This window comes from Apodemus sylvaticus, chromosome 10 (assembly GCF_947179515.1).
Source record: "Apodemus sylvaticus chromosome 10, mApoSyl1.1, whole genome shotgun sequence".
NCBI lineage: Eukaryota > Metazoa > Chordata > Mammalia > Rodentia > Muridae > Apodemus > Apodemus sylvaticus.
Genome location: NC_067481.1, coordinates 16711738 through 16726926, shown reverse-complemented (window position 1 = coordinate 16726926; position 15189 = coordinate 16711738). Strand labels below are relative to the sequence as shown.

General features: G+C 44.0%; 2 protein-coding genes across 5 annotated transcripts in view; one reads left to right on the top strand and one right to left on the bottom strand.

Annotated features, from left to right (window-relative positions):
• Ddx42 (DEAD-box helicase 42) overlaps window positions 1–7792 on the top strand; it is a 29128-nt gene extending 21336 nt beyond the window's left edge. For all 4 annotated transcript variants that reach the window (XM_052196746.1, XM_052196747.1, XM_052196745.1 and 1 more), the window contains 6 exons: window positions 625–722; window positions 2497–2773; window positions 3248–3474; window positions 4550–4660; window positions 5958–6059; window positions 6741–7792. In XM_052196746.1, the coding sequence (XP_052052706.1) occupies window positions 625–722; window positions 2497–2773; window positions 3248–3474; window positions 4550–4660; window positions 5958–6059; window positions 6741–7415 (1490 nt within the window). In that variant the 3' untranslated portion in view covers window positions 7416–7792. The remainder of the gene's footprint in view (window positions 1–624; window positions 723–2496; window positions 2774–3247; window positions 3475–4549; window positions 4661–5957; window positions 6060–6740) is intronic.
• A 632-nt stretch (window positions 7793–8424) lies between these two features.
• Ftsj3 (FtsJ RNA 2'-O-methyltransferase 3) lies at window positions 8425–15019 on the bottom strand. The gene is made up of 21 exons (XM_052196749.1): window positions 14917–15019; window positions 14741–14833; window positions 14471–14576; window positions 13969–14015; window positions 13787–13866; window positions 13030–13129; window positions 12750–12944; window positions 12558–12673; window positions 12351–12455; window positions 12170–12270; window positions 11943–12023; window positions 11715–11864; window positions 11489–11624; window positions 10418–10599; window positions 10170–10287; window positions 9815–10095; window positions 9620–9705; window positions 9432–9531; window positions 9146–9329; window positions 8972–9066; window positions 8425–8880 (listed from the first exon to the last, which is right to left on the bottom strand). Exons 2-21 carry the CDS (start codon window positions 14805–14807, stop codon window positions 8688–8690), a joined length of 2523 nt encoding a protein of 840 aa, XP_052052709.1. The 5' UTR covers window positions 14808–14833; window positions 14917–15019; the 3' UTR covers window positions 8425–8687.
• Window positions 15020–15189: the final 170 nt, after the last annotated feature.

The following is a 15189-nucleotide window of genomic DNA, read 5'->3' as shown; positions in this document are numbered from 1 at the left end:
GAAACCCGATTTTTATAAGTATTCAGAGTTATAGAAGCAAGAATTGCTATGTATGTATTGATGAATACTGCAAAGAGGAGAGTTGATGACATTTATTTGAGCTAGAAAAGGCCTTAGACATCATCAGGTGTGAGGTGTGTTTTGTTGTTGCCTGTAGTATCGCACCTATGGCTTCATGGGTGTTAGACAAACACTCTGGCTCTCTGAGCTGTATGTGTGTGTCCAGCCCCCTTTACACTTTGTTTTTAGGTAGAGTCTGGCTAAGCCGGCCAGCTGTCCTCATTCCCTCTCTGTAGCCTAGGCAGCAGTAACCTTGCAGTACTCTTTCATACTTCCTCCTCCAGGGAGCTGGGATTGCAGGTTCAAGCAAAAGCCCCAGCACACTGCTCACTTCTTATTGGTGCTAAAACTGAATTTAAATAATTCCCTGAAGTATAAATCTGCTGATTCGAAATTAAAATCTTTTCCTGAACCATTATGGCAGCTCATTTCTTGATTGAAAATAAGTAAAACAAAAACAAAAAAAACCAATCATTTTTATTTAATGAATCAGTTACATTACAAAAGCTTAAAGAGTGAATTCAGCAAGAAATGATTTTTAACAGAATTTTCTTTACCTTTTAGCTCTCTTATTCAGTGCAACTTTTCGAAAAAAGATTGAAAAGTTGGCCAGAGACATCTTGATTGACCCTATTCGAGTGGTACAGGGAGACATTGGAGAGGTAATCCTGCATAAGGCTTGGTGGGTCCTGGGATTTATTTCTCATAGGGACATGGAACTTAATTCTTAAATAATGATTGTTTTGTTGGTTTTTGCTTTTGTTTTGAGACAGGGTTTCTTAGTAGCCCTGGATGTCCTGGAACTAGCTCTGTAGATTAGCATTCTGCCTCCCAAGGTCTGGCCTTAAAGGCATGTGCTCCCACACCTAGCTCTTCAGTAGTGACTTAAACAAACTAAAATGTTGCTGGGCAGTGGTGGTGCACGCCTTTAATCCCAGTGCTTAGGAGGCAGAGGCAGGTGGATTTCTGAGCTCCATGTCAGCCTGGTCTACAGCATGACTTTCAGGACAGCCAGGGCTACACAGAGAAACCCTGTCTAGAAAAGAACTAAAAAAAAAAATTGCACTCATGTATAGAGAGAGCAATGTGATTTAGATTTAGAAAAAAAGTTTTACCTTTTTTTTTTTTTTTTTTTTTTAAAGAATAGAACAGACATTTAAGTGACTGCTAAAGCAGACTACACAGTGTTCCATGGAATCATTTGAGGGTCTGGTAAAAAATAACTTTGATTTTTGTGCTTACCTGCATATGCCCTTACATGGTGATTTCTCTGAATTGGAATTTGGGATTTAGTTAAGGTTGTGTAGAGACTTCCTTGGGGGGCCAGTAGGTGGCTTGGCCAGTCATGGTACTTGGCCTCTAAGTCTGAATTCAATCCTCAGAATCCACATGATCAAAGGTGAAACTTAATTTTTATTCTCTGACCTGCAAGTTCCTTAGTGCATGGAGGCATGCATATATACATAAAGCCATGAACTTCTTCTTTTTTTTTTTTAATGTAAATGTCTTGGCTTCTTTTGCTGTGGTAAATACCATGACCAAAAGCAACTTGGGAAGGAAAGGGTTTATTTTAGCATACAGTTGAGCGAAGAGAAGTCAGGACAGGAACCTGGAGGCAGGAACTGAAGCAGAGGCCATGGAGAAGCACTGCTTCTTGGCTTGCTTCCGATGGCTTGCTCAGTGTTTTCTTATACAGCCCAGAACCACCTACGCAAAGGTGGCACCACCCCAGTGGGCTGGGCTCACCCATCTCAATTAACAACCAAGAAAATACCCCACAAATTAACAACAGGCATTTTGTCAGTTGATGTTTCTCTTCTAAGATAACTCTAGCTTGTATCAATTTGACAAAAACCCAACTAGGACAATAGGGTTTTTGATACAATACTATAAATATTTATGGGATACCATGTAGCATTTCAATATATGTATGTAATGTGTAATTAGCATATCTAACACCTCAAATAGTTATCCTTTCTTTGTGTTGGAAACATATTTATTAAAATATGTATTTATAGTCAACCATATCTATAACTTTATGATTCTCTCTATATCTATATCTCATGATTTTTAAAGTTTCTGAGTGGTAAGCACCTTTATATGTCGGATTCTTACTTTTAATGTACTTACATATAAGTTGTGCTTGACGGTGAGTGGGCAGACCCTGACTAGTACGCCCCAGGGAATAGTAAAAGTAGGTGCCTAACACCCATTATACATATTTTGGCATACAAATTGGAAGTGAACATGCCAGGGGGAGCTGGTGTGCAAGGTGCTTTAAAGGAATAGTAAACTTAAAGCCATATTTGACATACTAAAGGAAACCCCAGAGAACAGGCATTGTCCCGGGATATTGCCATGTAGGTAGAAAAGAGAATACCTAGTCTTTGATGTCTCCTTTGGCACCAGTCATGATTGGTTATTTTATTTCCTCAGGCAAATGAAGATGTGACACAGATTGTGGAGATTCTCCATTCTGGACCTAGTAAATGGAACTGGCTTACTCGGCGTCTGGTAGAGTTTACTTCTTCAGGGAGTGTCCTCTTGTTTGTTACTAAGAAAGCCAATGCTGAAGAACTAGCCAATAACCTTAAGCAGGAGGGTCATAATCTTGGTCTGCTCCATGGGGACATGGATCAGAGTGAAAGGAACAAGGTCATTTCAGATTTTAAGAAAAAGGACATCCCCGTCCTGGTGGCCACTGATGTTGCAGGTAAGAGTATGAATTTCATCATAACCTCAGCCTTTATTTTGTGGGTATTGCCCTACCCTGTAATGAGACCTGTATAGAGCAGTGGCTTTTCAAGACAGGGTTTCTCTGTGTAGCCCTGGCTTTCCTGGAACTCACTATGAAGACCAGGCTGTCGTCAAACTTGGCTGGGACTAAAGGTGTGCACCACTATGCCTGGCTTCTTTTTATTTTTGAGATGAGTTCTTATGTATAGCTTAGTCAACCTTGAACTCCATTCCTTCTCACACCTGCAGGTGTGATTCCAGTCAAATTATCCACAGTATTTTTTAAAATTTATGTTACTCCCAATGTTACTTTTTATTCTTGGCTTCATATCCATGAGCTTGCCTAGATATGGGAAATGCACATTCTTATAAATCTAGCATTTCTAGTTTATTTTATTTTTTTCTTAACTGCAAGTAAAAAGTAAAAGAATCTCAATTCTTTCTATTTCAGCCCGTGGTCTGGATATTCCTTCAATTAAAACAGTCATTAACTATGATGTAGCACGAGACATTGATACCCATACTCATAGGATTGGCCGAACAGGAAGAGCTGGTGAGAAGGGTGTAGCCTATACCTTACTGACCCCAAAGGACAGCAATTTTGCTGGTGACCTTGTACGGAACTTGGAAGGAGCCAACCAACATGTTTCTAAGGAACTTCTAGACCTTGCAATGCAGGTAACGGTTAGGCACTTAATAGAAATAATACAACTAAGTAAGAATATTTCTGTTACTTAATAGAAATAATACAACAGGCCAGGGAGGGAGGTAGCAGGAGCTTGAAAAGAAAATAGGCAGAAAGGGCTGGTTACTGTGAAGACTGGTACAGTGTCACAGTTGATGTGTACTTTCTGTACTTTGTTTTGAAAAGTGGCTTCTTTCTTTGGGCTAAAATCTGTTTCTTTCTACTTGCTTACCTCATAGCACACTTTTATGAGTAAGTTTAATCTCAGAGGATGCTCACTATTCTTGCCCATTCCTTTTCCCCAAGTCTTCTCTTTTTGAGGGCTAAAAATATTTGTTTATTAAGGAAACGTAGTGATTATTAGTTTTTGTTTTATGTATTTTTTTTTTTTTTTGCTACTAGGGATTAAATCCAGGGGTTTTTATACATGATAGGCAAGTGCTCTACTATTGAGCTGCTACACCTCCTGCCTCTATGACAGTGGGCTTTAAGTATTTCTTCCATATTGACATTTCACATCTGACCATACCAATTACACACTTCCAGGTATGCTCTGTTCCAAAACTAAGTTAAGATACTATGCCAAATTATACCTTGTATCACTTACTCTGTGCACTTCTCAAATAACAAGTGGATTCAGTACAATTTGTTTTTTGTTGCAAGGCTAGTGATTAAACTTAGGGTCTGTGTGTACTAGGCACACATTCTATTTTCTGTTCCTCAAGACAAGTTCTGATGGCAGGAAGTGATCGTTTGACTCAAGCCAAGTCTATTTGGCTGTTTTAGCCATATGTAACACAGCTGGACTGTTGGGAATACTTTTGTTTGGAACCCTAGTGGTAAAGACCTGCAGTGCAGAAGAAAGGAGAGTGATCTTTTTTACTCTTTCCTTGATATAGAACAAAACTAAACTAAAATTTGAAGGGTATACTTGCATGGTGTTTTTGTACACCTTTTCTGTGCTCAGTACCTGCTAAAGATGAATGAAGAAGCACTCCCTTCCTACCTAATTTTGTGATCCTGTCTGTTGCTCTTCTTGGATTTAACCTTGAATTCTGTTCTTTGCAGAATGCCTGGTTTCGGAAATCTCGATTCAAAGGAGGGAAAGGCAAAAAGCTGAACATTGGTGGAGGAGGCTTGGGCTATAGAGAGCGGCCTGGGCTAGGCTCTGAGAACTCGGTGAGTTCATACTACAGTAGTACTATAGGGATGGGTCCTATGTCTTAAATTATGGTGATCTGCTGTACCGGAAAGCCTCATGGGACCCAAACCCTGTTGTCCAAGGAATGTGTATTAAATGTGCTGATATGAGTCAGTATGGTACTGTTTCTTAGAATGAAACTGCTATGGGAGAAGCGTGTGTGTGCTTCGGCTGACCAGGCTTGCTCAGGAAGTTAGTCCTACTGACAGGGGACCCAGCTAGACATAATTTTGCCCCAAATGATTGGCTTGGTATGGTGTGGGTAATTTGTTACTGTTTTGCCCTTTTTGCTTGGTCGGTTTCGTTTCAGAGACAGGCCTTTGCCATCCTGGAACCTGCTCTGTAGACCAGGCTGGCTGGCCTCAGAAACTTATCTGTCTTTGGCTCTGCCTCCGCCTCCTAGGTGCTGGGATTAAAGGCAGTTGCCACCACTGCCCCGTTTGCAATAATCTATTTTTAAAAGCCTCTCTAAACTGGCCTAGAATCTGTTGCTTGGAAAGCATTAACTGAGAGGGTCACTTAACTAAAACTATACTCAGAAATAGTCTCTATACTGAAAATTTTGGTTAGAAGGATTTGAGAAGATATAGATGGTCTCACAAGTCACGTAAAGTTCTCGCTCACTGGCTGGCCTATCAGGGTCATGGCGATTCTTAAAGCCAGGAACAAAGCCATCAGGATACTTGGATGGAGCATTGTGTTAACTTGGCATCACTGGACAAACAGTATTCCCCATACCACAGTGATAGTAATTGCGGAAATATTAGTGAATCATGGGAATTATTAAGTGCTTTAAATGAGCCGGGGCCATTCCAAATATTTCAGTTTTTAGCCAATGTAAATGAGTGCAATTAATGAAAGTGAAAAGTTACACACTGGCAAAAGTTGAATTAGAGATTCATCTCTTTAAACGGTGTTGCTTCAGATCCTGTGAAGCTGCACTGTGCTATATTACTGGCCTTTTCATCTTTAACATTTTTACTTAATAGAATGTTGATATAATATGTGCTCATATCATTGATATAGTAGTATATAGTCATATACTACACAGTCACAACAATTGCATTCTGATCATTGCGGTTGGTTCCCAGAAATAAATGTATTAGGTTGAGGGACTTAAGCGTTTTTAAATACCTCTTTATTATTGTACCTTTTCTCACAAAGGAAGTAACTTCTAAAAATACCTGGTGCCTGCAGCAGCCTGGACCCAGGGTTTCAGGGTGATGAGTCTGTCTACTGCAATTGCTTTCCTAATGAGTATGCTTGCTTCTTTAGGACCGAGGGAGCAACAACAATGTAATGAGCAACTACGAAGCCTACAAGCCCTCCACAGGAGCCATGGGGGACAGGCTGACGGCCATGAAGGCAGCCTTTCAGGTCTGAAATAAAGATCTCATTTTAAAAGCTTTCAAGAGGGGGCTAGGGAGATGGTTCAGTGGTTAAGAGAACTTGTATTCTTGCAGACAATCAAGGTTTGTTTTCTTAGCACTCACATAGCAGTTTACAGTCGTCTTTGATTCAGTTCCTGGGAAGCTGGCACCCTCTTGTGACCTACACGAGCACCAGGCATGTGTGTGCCATACAGGCAAAAAACACTTATCATTAAGTCTTCTTTTTTTTTTTTTTTTTTTTAAAGTCTTTCCACTGCTGGGCAGTGGTGGTGCACGCCTGTAATCCCAGCACTCTGGGAGGCAGAGGCAGGCGGATTTCTGAGTTCGAGGCTAGCCTGGTCTACAGAGTAAGTTCCAGGACAGCCAGGGCTACACAGAGAAACCCTGTCTCGAAAAAAAGCAAAAAACCAAAAAAACCCCAAAAAATAAAATAATAAAAATAAATAAAGTCAACAATACCTTTTGGAAGGGTGAGTAACCTTCCTGAGAAGATAGCTAGCTATAAGCTTCCTCTAGATTGAGAGCCTCTGTTTACTTGAATTTCACATATAGGCTTTAACAGTATCCTGCCTGGATATGCAAGTGGAGTTTCTGTATACTTTATTAGTAACAATTATTCATATACCGAAGTTTGTTATACTTATTCCTGATGTCTTTTTTCTTTCAGTCCCAGTACAAGAGTCACTTTGTTGCAGCCAGTTTAAGTAATCAGAAGACTGGGACCTCCACTGCTGGGGCAAGTGGATGGACTAGTGCGGGAAGCTTAAATTCTGTTCCAACTAATTCAGCACAGCAGGGCCATAATAGTCCTGACAGTCCCATCACCAGTTCTACCAAGAACATCCCAGGCTTCAACAATTCTGGGAATATCAGTAGTGCCCCAGTGACCTACCCTTCTATTGGAGCCCAAGGAGTCAACAACACAGCTTCAGGGAGTAACAGCCGTGAAGGGATTGGGGGTGGCAATGGGAAGAGAGAGAGATATACTGAGAACCGGGGTGGTGGCCGTCATAGCCATGGAGATGGTGGCAATCGGCATGGAGATGGTGGCCGCCATGGAGATGGATACCGTTATCCAGAAAGCGGTAGCCGTCATACCGATGGCCACCGACATGGAGAGACCAGGCACGGAGGAAGTGCCGGCAGACATGGAGAGAGCCGGGGTGCAAATGATGGCAGGAATGGAGAAAGCAGGAAAGAAGGTTTTAATCGTGAAAACAAGATGGACCCCAAGGTGGATAGCAGCAGGATGGACAAAGTGGACAGCAAGACAGATAAGACACCTGATGGCTTTGCCGTTCCAGAGCCACCCAAACGCAAGAAAAGCCGATGGGATAGTTAGAGAGTATGTGAAAATCAGTGTGGTCAGTTGTCTTTAACTTTATTTTTAGAAAGATTTTGGTAATGAGTTGTCTCAGGGCTGGGTTGGGGTCCAAGATATACAGACCCCCTGCCCTTGGTGGAGAACTGGAGTGTGGAGATATTATACTTTCATCCGGTGTTCATTCACGTTTTCTTGGGAACCTGAGTTGGCCCTGGAAAGCAGAGCTGGGAAGCTTTTGTTTGCTCTGGGTGAGTTTTAAGGAGGGTAAGTAGAAGATACTTAGGAGGGAGAAGGGGCCTTTCAGGGCACAAAAACTCACTCTAGGTTTATAATAGCTTATATTTTTTACTAAAATGTCACCTTATAAACATCTATAAATTGGATTTTTTTTTTTTCTTAACTGTGGCCAGGCAGTCCCATTTTTTAGAGTTGACTTCTGCAAACCCAACTTCTGACCTGTTAGGAGACACTTGGGAAGCAGTGGTGCTTTCAGATGTTTGCAGGGAAGATGCCTGAGAGCTCAGGTTCCCGAGACTTTGTTTCCAGCCCTGAGACATGTAGGAAAGACAGCCTTCCAGACACAGGCTTTGAAATCCCAAGCCCTTAGGCCTGAAGGAATGATCATCTTGGAAGGATTCCAGGATAATCCAGGCCTGGAGTACTGCTTAATTTACCATTTAAGCCCAACCCCAACAGTAGCTTTCAAAGTGTCTATTTCATTGTTTTTTTTTTAACTTGCCCTAATAGTAGAAAAAAAGTCTTCTGCTGAAATGATTCTGATTTTTGTTCTATCTTGTTTATAAAAGGAAAAGAAATATACAAACTTTGGATTTTGTGATTTTTGTGAAGGTCTCTTTAAGATGTGCATTCCCTCTCTGCTTGCTGACAGTCAATGTCTTACTGCTGGGGCCTGGGGGGCTGTTGTTCTACCACACAAGTCAGTTGCTACATATTAAATTATGGCTTGGAACAGTACAGCCATGATGTGAAATGTGGGAAGTGCTTGCTTATTAAACTATCAGAAAAGTTACCTCTTCTATTATCTTTTTATTCAAATACTGGAAAAGGGCGGGAGAGGACTCGGAAGGAACCACACACCGACCCTAAATCCCCCCATCCCAAGCCAAGACTGGGTGGCTGTCAGTCTATGATGAGGAACTATTTCCTCGGTGCTTTCATGGTAATCCTCAGAGGAACCGCAGGTGCCCAACACCTCTCCAAACCCTATGGGCACCAACTGGTACCAAACGGCCAGCGAGGACTGTGTGCCTGGTCTCCAGTCAGCTCTGCTCACTTTCGCTTGTGTTTTTTCTTCTGTTCCTTTCGTTGTTGTGCTCTCTGGTCCTTCTTCATCCGAGAGTCCACTACCTTAAAATGACCTCTGACTCCAGCCGGCCTCCGGACCTTACGGCCTACACCTTTTTTGGCTACAACATAGGTGACCTGCCGTTTCTCCTTGCCAAGTCCAGCCTTCTTGTAGAGACTATAAAAGAAAGAATGAAAAAAACAGGTTAAAAGGTCTGCTCTCTAAGACTATTTAACTGGTGTCCTTGTGACTATTCTTTGCCAATCACCTTCGCAGCTGTGCCACTTTTTCTCGTTCTGAGATGTCCACTGTATTCACCACAGCTTCTGCCTTCTTTTTAGTTTGCTCCAGCTTCTTCAGCATCTGGGAGGAAGCATCAGTTACTCTCTATACCTTTCTCCACAACTCCTAACCTCAGCCACTTACCCTCCCAGCCACTTACCCTCCGTTTCTTTCTGGCCTTGGCCTCAGCTACTTTCTTGATGGGCCGTGCATTGATTTCCCGCCAGCGTTTTCGGTAATGTTCCACCTCCTTCTTATCAATAGGCAGCTGGCGTATCCGATGCTGCTTCTCTTCCTGCACAAACCACTCTGGAAGTTCTTCCTCTTCTTCATTAAAAGCATACCTGAGTAGAGAGGAGACCAGGCCAGTAATCAATCACCTGTTACTTTTAAGGAAGAAAACTTGGCCTTGGTCCACTGCACCTGCCAGTGTTCTGGCCTCTTACCGGTTGAACGAGTTATCTATAAGGTCTCTCTTTGCCTTTTTGGAAGAGGCAATAACAGCACCCAGAGCAAGGCCTTCAGGGTCCAGAATTCGATATTTCACTAAAGAGGTAAAGACAAAAGTTAAAGCCTGGTTCTCATTGCTGAAACTTGCACTGTTTTCTCTCTCCACTGTATACAAACTTCTTACCTGGGTCCTCAATAGGCACTACCTCAAACCCATCCTCATCTTCCTTAGAACCACGGCTTCGCTTCACACCACGGGATACTTTCCAGCTGCGGAAGAGACGGGTTGTGCTCACTCCACCCCTGCAAGGTGATGCTCCACCTTGCTCCAACTCTGCCTAATGCAACTGCACAGAACCCGTCAGCTGGATCCACTCACCTATCTTCGTCCTCACTACTGCTGCTGTCACTATCTGAGCTGTTGTCTCTGTCCTCCCCTCCAGGGCCAGTGACAGTTTCTGTCCCCAAAACAGCTTCTGTCTCCTTAGGGATCTCATTCTGGCACTGGGGAGATTTCTCAGTCTTCAAGTTAGTAGGTGGCAGAGGTGGATCTGTCTCTGTCGGCGGTGGCTGCTCCTTCCGACGGCTCTTGTACAGCAGCTGTGCCTGATTGATCTCCAGGGCTTCATCAGCATCATCCTCTATCCCACTGAAGCCATCCTATGATAGGAAAACCTCAGCATCCCTTCTATTGGGGAGTGCCACGTCCCATCAGTCTCCCTAGCTCTCTCTACCTTGGAGAACCACAGGCTAGCTTGCTCCTCCTGCAGCACCGCCTTTTCTTCTAATGGTACCAGTAATGGATTTTCTCCTTCTTGCTCTTTATTGTCATCTACTTGAGCAAACCGCAAGCTGTAGACCCAAAAGAAAGAGGTCAAATTCAAGAGATCCACCCAATCTCCTAGGCCTTCCTTTGTCCGTCCATGCCCACACTCATTAATTCTATCTCAGATGGCAGCACCCTCATACAGAGAGCCCTTACCGCTTCCGCTCCTTCAGATCTGAGTGTGTCCTGACTCCTGCCAGCTCTTCTGGATCCAGGTCACTTTCCAGAGAAGTATCATCATCATCCTCAGCATCCGACACATAGATGTCATCCCTTGGCAGATCAGACAGAAAGGTGTCTGCAGCGTTCATGTCTCCTTGTGTTACTTCCTCTAACAACTGAAGTTCAACAGGAATAGATTCAAGTACTTAGGCAACTTAGGCAGCATCTTCCAAGCCCATTAATTTAGATCATTCTCAGCAACATCACTAAGAACACTGGCAAACATAGGTTCCTACACAGCAGCTGTGACCTAGGTCACAGTAGCTGTGACCTTAGAAAGTAACCAGCCTGTCTAAGCCGTTCAGGGTGCTGATCTACATACCAACTACTTTACAAAGAAATCCTCAAAAGCCACTTGACATACAGAATTCACATTTGTATATTTTGATCCGGAGTAAAGGAGCATGTATCAAACTGAATCGGTTGATTTCAACTACTCTTGGAACCTCAAAACCTCACAGTGGACAGAGCTGCTATTTGAGTATTACAGCATTATGGGGATAATACTCAACCTTTTTTTTTAAACTCTCCATAAAACTTTCAGTGGATATGGTATATTCTTATTTAACAAATGAAGAAAACAGACTAAGTTACATAATTCAAGGGGAGTTTGGCACTAAACTTCCTGCTCTATTGCCTCTCCTGTGTCATAAAGGTGACCAGGCCGTTTCACAACAAAAGCTCATTCTGCTGTGAGATTACTTTTGAAAGGCATGTTCTTCAGCAGCCCAAATCAAGGTGCTCATTAGACCACGTGAAGTGAATTGTGCTCCCTTGGTAACCCAGACACTACCACATCTGCTATGATGTGAACTCTTGGTCTTAATACTCTAGCTTATAGATCTTCCTGATCTCATCATATTAGATGTGTTTCTTCTTAGCATTTGGAGTCACAGGGTGGTACTCATTTTCTCCTTAGTATTTATAGCTGAACACAACAATCAAACTCCATGATCATCAATACATTTAACTCAATGCTTCCCCCACTTCCAAGTTCTCCCTTACCTGCTGACCACGAATGGTGCGCAGGGAGAACATGCCGGTCTCCCCTTCATCTGCAATGGAAACGCCAGGCAGATCCATCTTCAGCTCTACGCGCTCCCGCTGCTTCCTCTGCTCACGAAGCAATTTCTTCTTCTTCCTGAACAGATAGTTGAGGGATTTAACCTGCTGGTCTCCAAAACTTGAGTGTCCTTTACCCTCTCCACGTGCTCGTTCTCAGACCCCTCACCGCTTTAGTTCTGCCACTTCTTGGGCTTTCATCTCTGCCAGAGTCCGGTTAAGCTGCTCTTCCTCCTCCTTCTCCTCTGCCTCCTCCTCTGAAGCCTGCTTTGTCTCAGCCACTGACTCTTCATCACCTTCTTCTTCTTCTGAGCTGAGGCTGACGAACCAGTCCAAAGATTTGTTTATTTTCGCAGACACTTGGCCAACACCCTAACCCTGAGTGCCTCCTCCTTACCTGATGTCCAGTGCCTTTGCTTGCTCTTTCAGCTTCTTGGCCACATATCGCCGAAGCTTTGTTCTCCAATTCAGTAGAGACCTGCCCAAGAAATACTGTTACTGACTAACCATACTATCTCCATCTTTGTCCCTGTCTTTTCCTTAAAGTCCACACTCCAGATTTCAGGCTTCAGCCATTAACTAAACAGAATCCTGGTCCCCAGAGTTGCCCTTACACCTGAATACCTAAGTTCCTTGCGCCCCAGCACTTTGATGTCCTGACAGCATGCTCTTATATCTTCAGTTGTAGCTGAGTGCTGTGCCAACTCTTCATCATCTATTGTGATCTGTTTGTGAGGGAAAGGAACAGGATGTTGCTCTGGCCATGTTTCCAGGCCTCCCGGAGACTCTCACTCTGGGAACTCACTTCGCTGGCCTTGGAGAGGAAGTCAACAGGATTGGCAGCTCTCAAGAAGTCGGTAACTGAGGTTCGGTGATAAAGAGTGAGGTCACCTTCAGCATAGCCTTCGGCCTTAGGAAGGGAAATAAAGATGATTACTAGACAGTTGCTTCTTAGATACCAAGTTCTCCCAGTTTCAGGATCCCTTTCTCACAACAGTAACAACAAAAAGACCTTTGGTTTCTTCTTTGTCACCAACTCAGTAACAGTTTTAGCCTGAACTTCAACCTCCTTAAAGGCAAACTTGGGATCGAAGAATTTAGCATCAACCTTGTCTGGAGCCAGGAATCCTAAAATGAGAAGATAGATTAAAAGTATGCTTTCATAATTAGAAGGCTGTGCCAAGAGGAAAGAGTGATGTCTCACCCTGACAGACTACAAAGATTTCTGCAGATTCATGGCGAGAGGCCTGGGGCTTTGTGGCCTGGACACGATGGAAGAGCTGCTGGAAGATCCACAGCAGAGGCTGATAGTCTCGGGAACGGAAGACTTTCGTGATGAAACAACCACCACGGGCCAAAAAATCACAGGCCAAACGCAGAGCCATCAGAGTTAGGTGAGCTGTAGGACAGAAGGAGTCTGTGAGACTCTGAAGCTGTAGGGTGTGCCACCTCCACCCTCGCCTCCAAGCCCACACTCCCCATACCTTGGGAGTAAGCATCATGGACCCAACTAGCTCCCACATTGGGAGCTCCGTCGTTAAGCACAACGTCAACTTTCCATGTCTTCAGCTCCTTCCTCAGGGCCTAATGAAAGTAAAGGCTTAGAGCAACAGAAACACTAAAAACAGAATTCTGGTTCAGTCATCCGTCTAGTCATTTACCGAGTGCCCACCATTGGCAACATCCTGTGCCAAGAACTAGGGATACGACAAAAACCAAAAATATTTATCTTCACCAAACTTACAATGAGTTCCCTGGAAAGAACTCTACTGTAGATAGACCTCTTATCCTTCCACCAATTCACACTATCCTTGCCAGGCATGGTGGCATGCACCTGTAGTGCCAGTACTCAAGAGGCAGAGGCAGAGAGACTGCAAGGTCAAGGTCAAACTAGGCTATGTACTCAGCTGCACAACACAGTGAGAAGCTATCTTCAAGTACACAGCAAGACTCTACCTCAAGGGGGGGGAAAAACCCACTTATAAGTAAAGATGGAAATGTACTCCACTTCTTCTTTTTTTTTTTTTTTTTTTTGGTTTTTCAAGACAGGGTTTCTCTGTATAGCCCTGGCTGTCCTGGAACTTACTCTGTAGTTCTGGCCTTGAACTCAGAAATCCGCCTGCCTCTGCTTCCCAAGTGCTGGAATTAAAGGCGTGTGCTACCACTGCCTGGCTAAGTGTTTCACTCTTAAGAGGCTGCAATGCCAGCACATAGAGGGCAAAGAAGGAGAGATCTTGTTACCTGCCTACAGCGTTCTGTTGTGATGTCTTCCTGGAGAGTCACCACATTGGGGAGAGGCTTGATTGGAACCAGGTCCACTCCTGAAAGATGTTAAGTTGGTGTATTACAGGGTGGAGGGCGATGTAGGACAAAATTAGTATCTCACCCATCCCCTCCCCCTCAAATACTCAAGAGTCACTCACCTACAATAAGACTGGATACAGGCATAAACTTGGCAGCCACCTGCAGCCTGCAAAAAGACAGATTTAGATTTAGATACTTGTTCATTCCTTGGCAATGTGGCTTCTCACCCCCTTAAGGGGCACCCGTTAAGTGTAGTGGCCAAATGTCGATGCATACATTCAAGAAGCAACCTGCTGGGCATGGCAACACAGGGCTGCATTACCAGTCCCAAGGAGAGCGAAAGATTAAGATCAAAAGTTCAAGGCCATCCTTGGCAATTTTTCAGAGTCTCTGTCTCAATTAAAGCAACTGGGGATATAACTCGGTGGTGGAGCGGTTGCCTGGCATGACTAAGTCTCACAAGAGGGGAAAAAATGACACTGCCTTCCAAAATTTGAGAGACACACGCTATGGAATATTTAACCTGAACTGTGTAATCGGGTCCCATCCTCCCGCAAATGCAAGTCAAAGTCAACCAGTGCCAGGAACGTGTCACCAAGAGCAGCCCCTGCCAAATGTTACCATCCTCCAGGCGCAGCACACAGGTCCAGCAAGGCCCGGGCTTTCTGCAGGAACTGAAAGCGGCGATTGAGCTGGATCAGTTTGAAGGCAGAGCGCGAACGATAACCTGGACCGTAGAGAGTGGATGTATAAAACAATAAAGTCTACGGAGGTCTTTTCTAGGGGGACCTTCGCAGCCTCCCAACCCCATACCCCCTCGAAGGAAGAGGATTTCAGTATTAGAAGAAGCGGAAAGACTGGTATGTCGTTCCGCAGCGCGACCCCACTCACCGGTCTCCTTGGCCAAGTGATAGAACTTGTCCCGCCGGCTCTTGCCTACTTTGCCTTTCTTGCCCATGGCGGGATGGGGTAGTCTCACTCACACTAGGGAGAAAGGAAAAGTTGAGAACATCTTTCCGAGCACTGGATTTTGCTTCGGCTCCTCAGGAGTTGGACCAATCACTTACCGGGACGTTAGATATCCTCTAACTCCGCAGGTTTTCAACACTTCGGAAGCAGCACATGTAAGCAGCAATCGTACTTCCGCTTCTGCTCCCGTTTCTTACGTTCCTGGCGTCACGATTTCCGCCATCTTGAGTGTGGCCAAAATTTTTTGTGTCAGCGGGTCTTACAAGTTAAAAGTAGAGGCTAGGGAGTATAGTGCAATAACTAGTACCCTAGACTCTAGGAAGCATCAACCAGAAGTTCTATATCTCTTCCCAAAACTACTGAGCTCCAGT

Coding starts and splice junctions, on each gene's coding strand:
- Ftsj3 (XM_052196749.1), bottom strand. CDS start 14,807: ATGGGCAAGAAAGGCAAAGTAGGCAAGAGCCGGCGGGACAAGTTCTAT. Junction 12,456..12,557: donor TGACAAAGAAGAAACCAAAG/GTCTTTTTGTTG, acceptor TCCCTTCCTAAG/GCCGAAGGCTATGCTGAAGG. Junction 9,067..9,145: donor AGGCCAGAAAGAAACGGAGG/GTAAGTGGCTGG, acceptor GCTTCCTCCCAG/ATGCTGAAGAAGCTGGAGCA.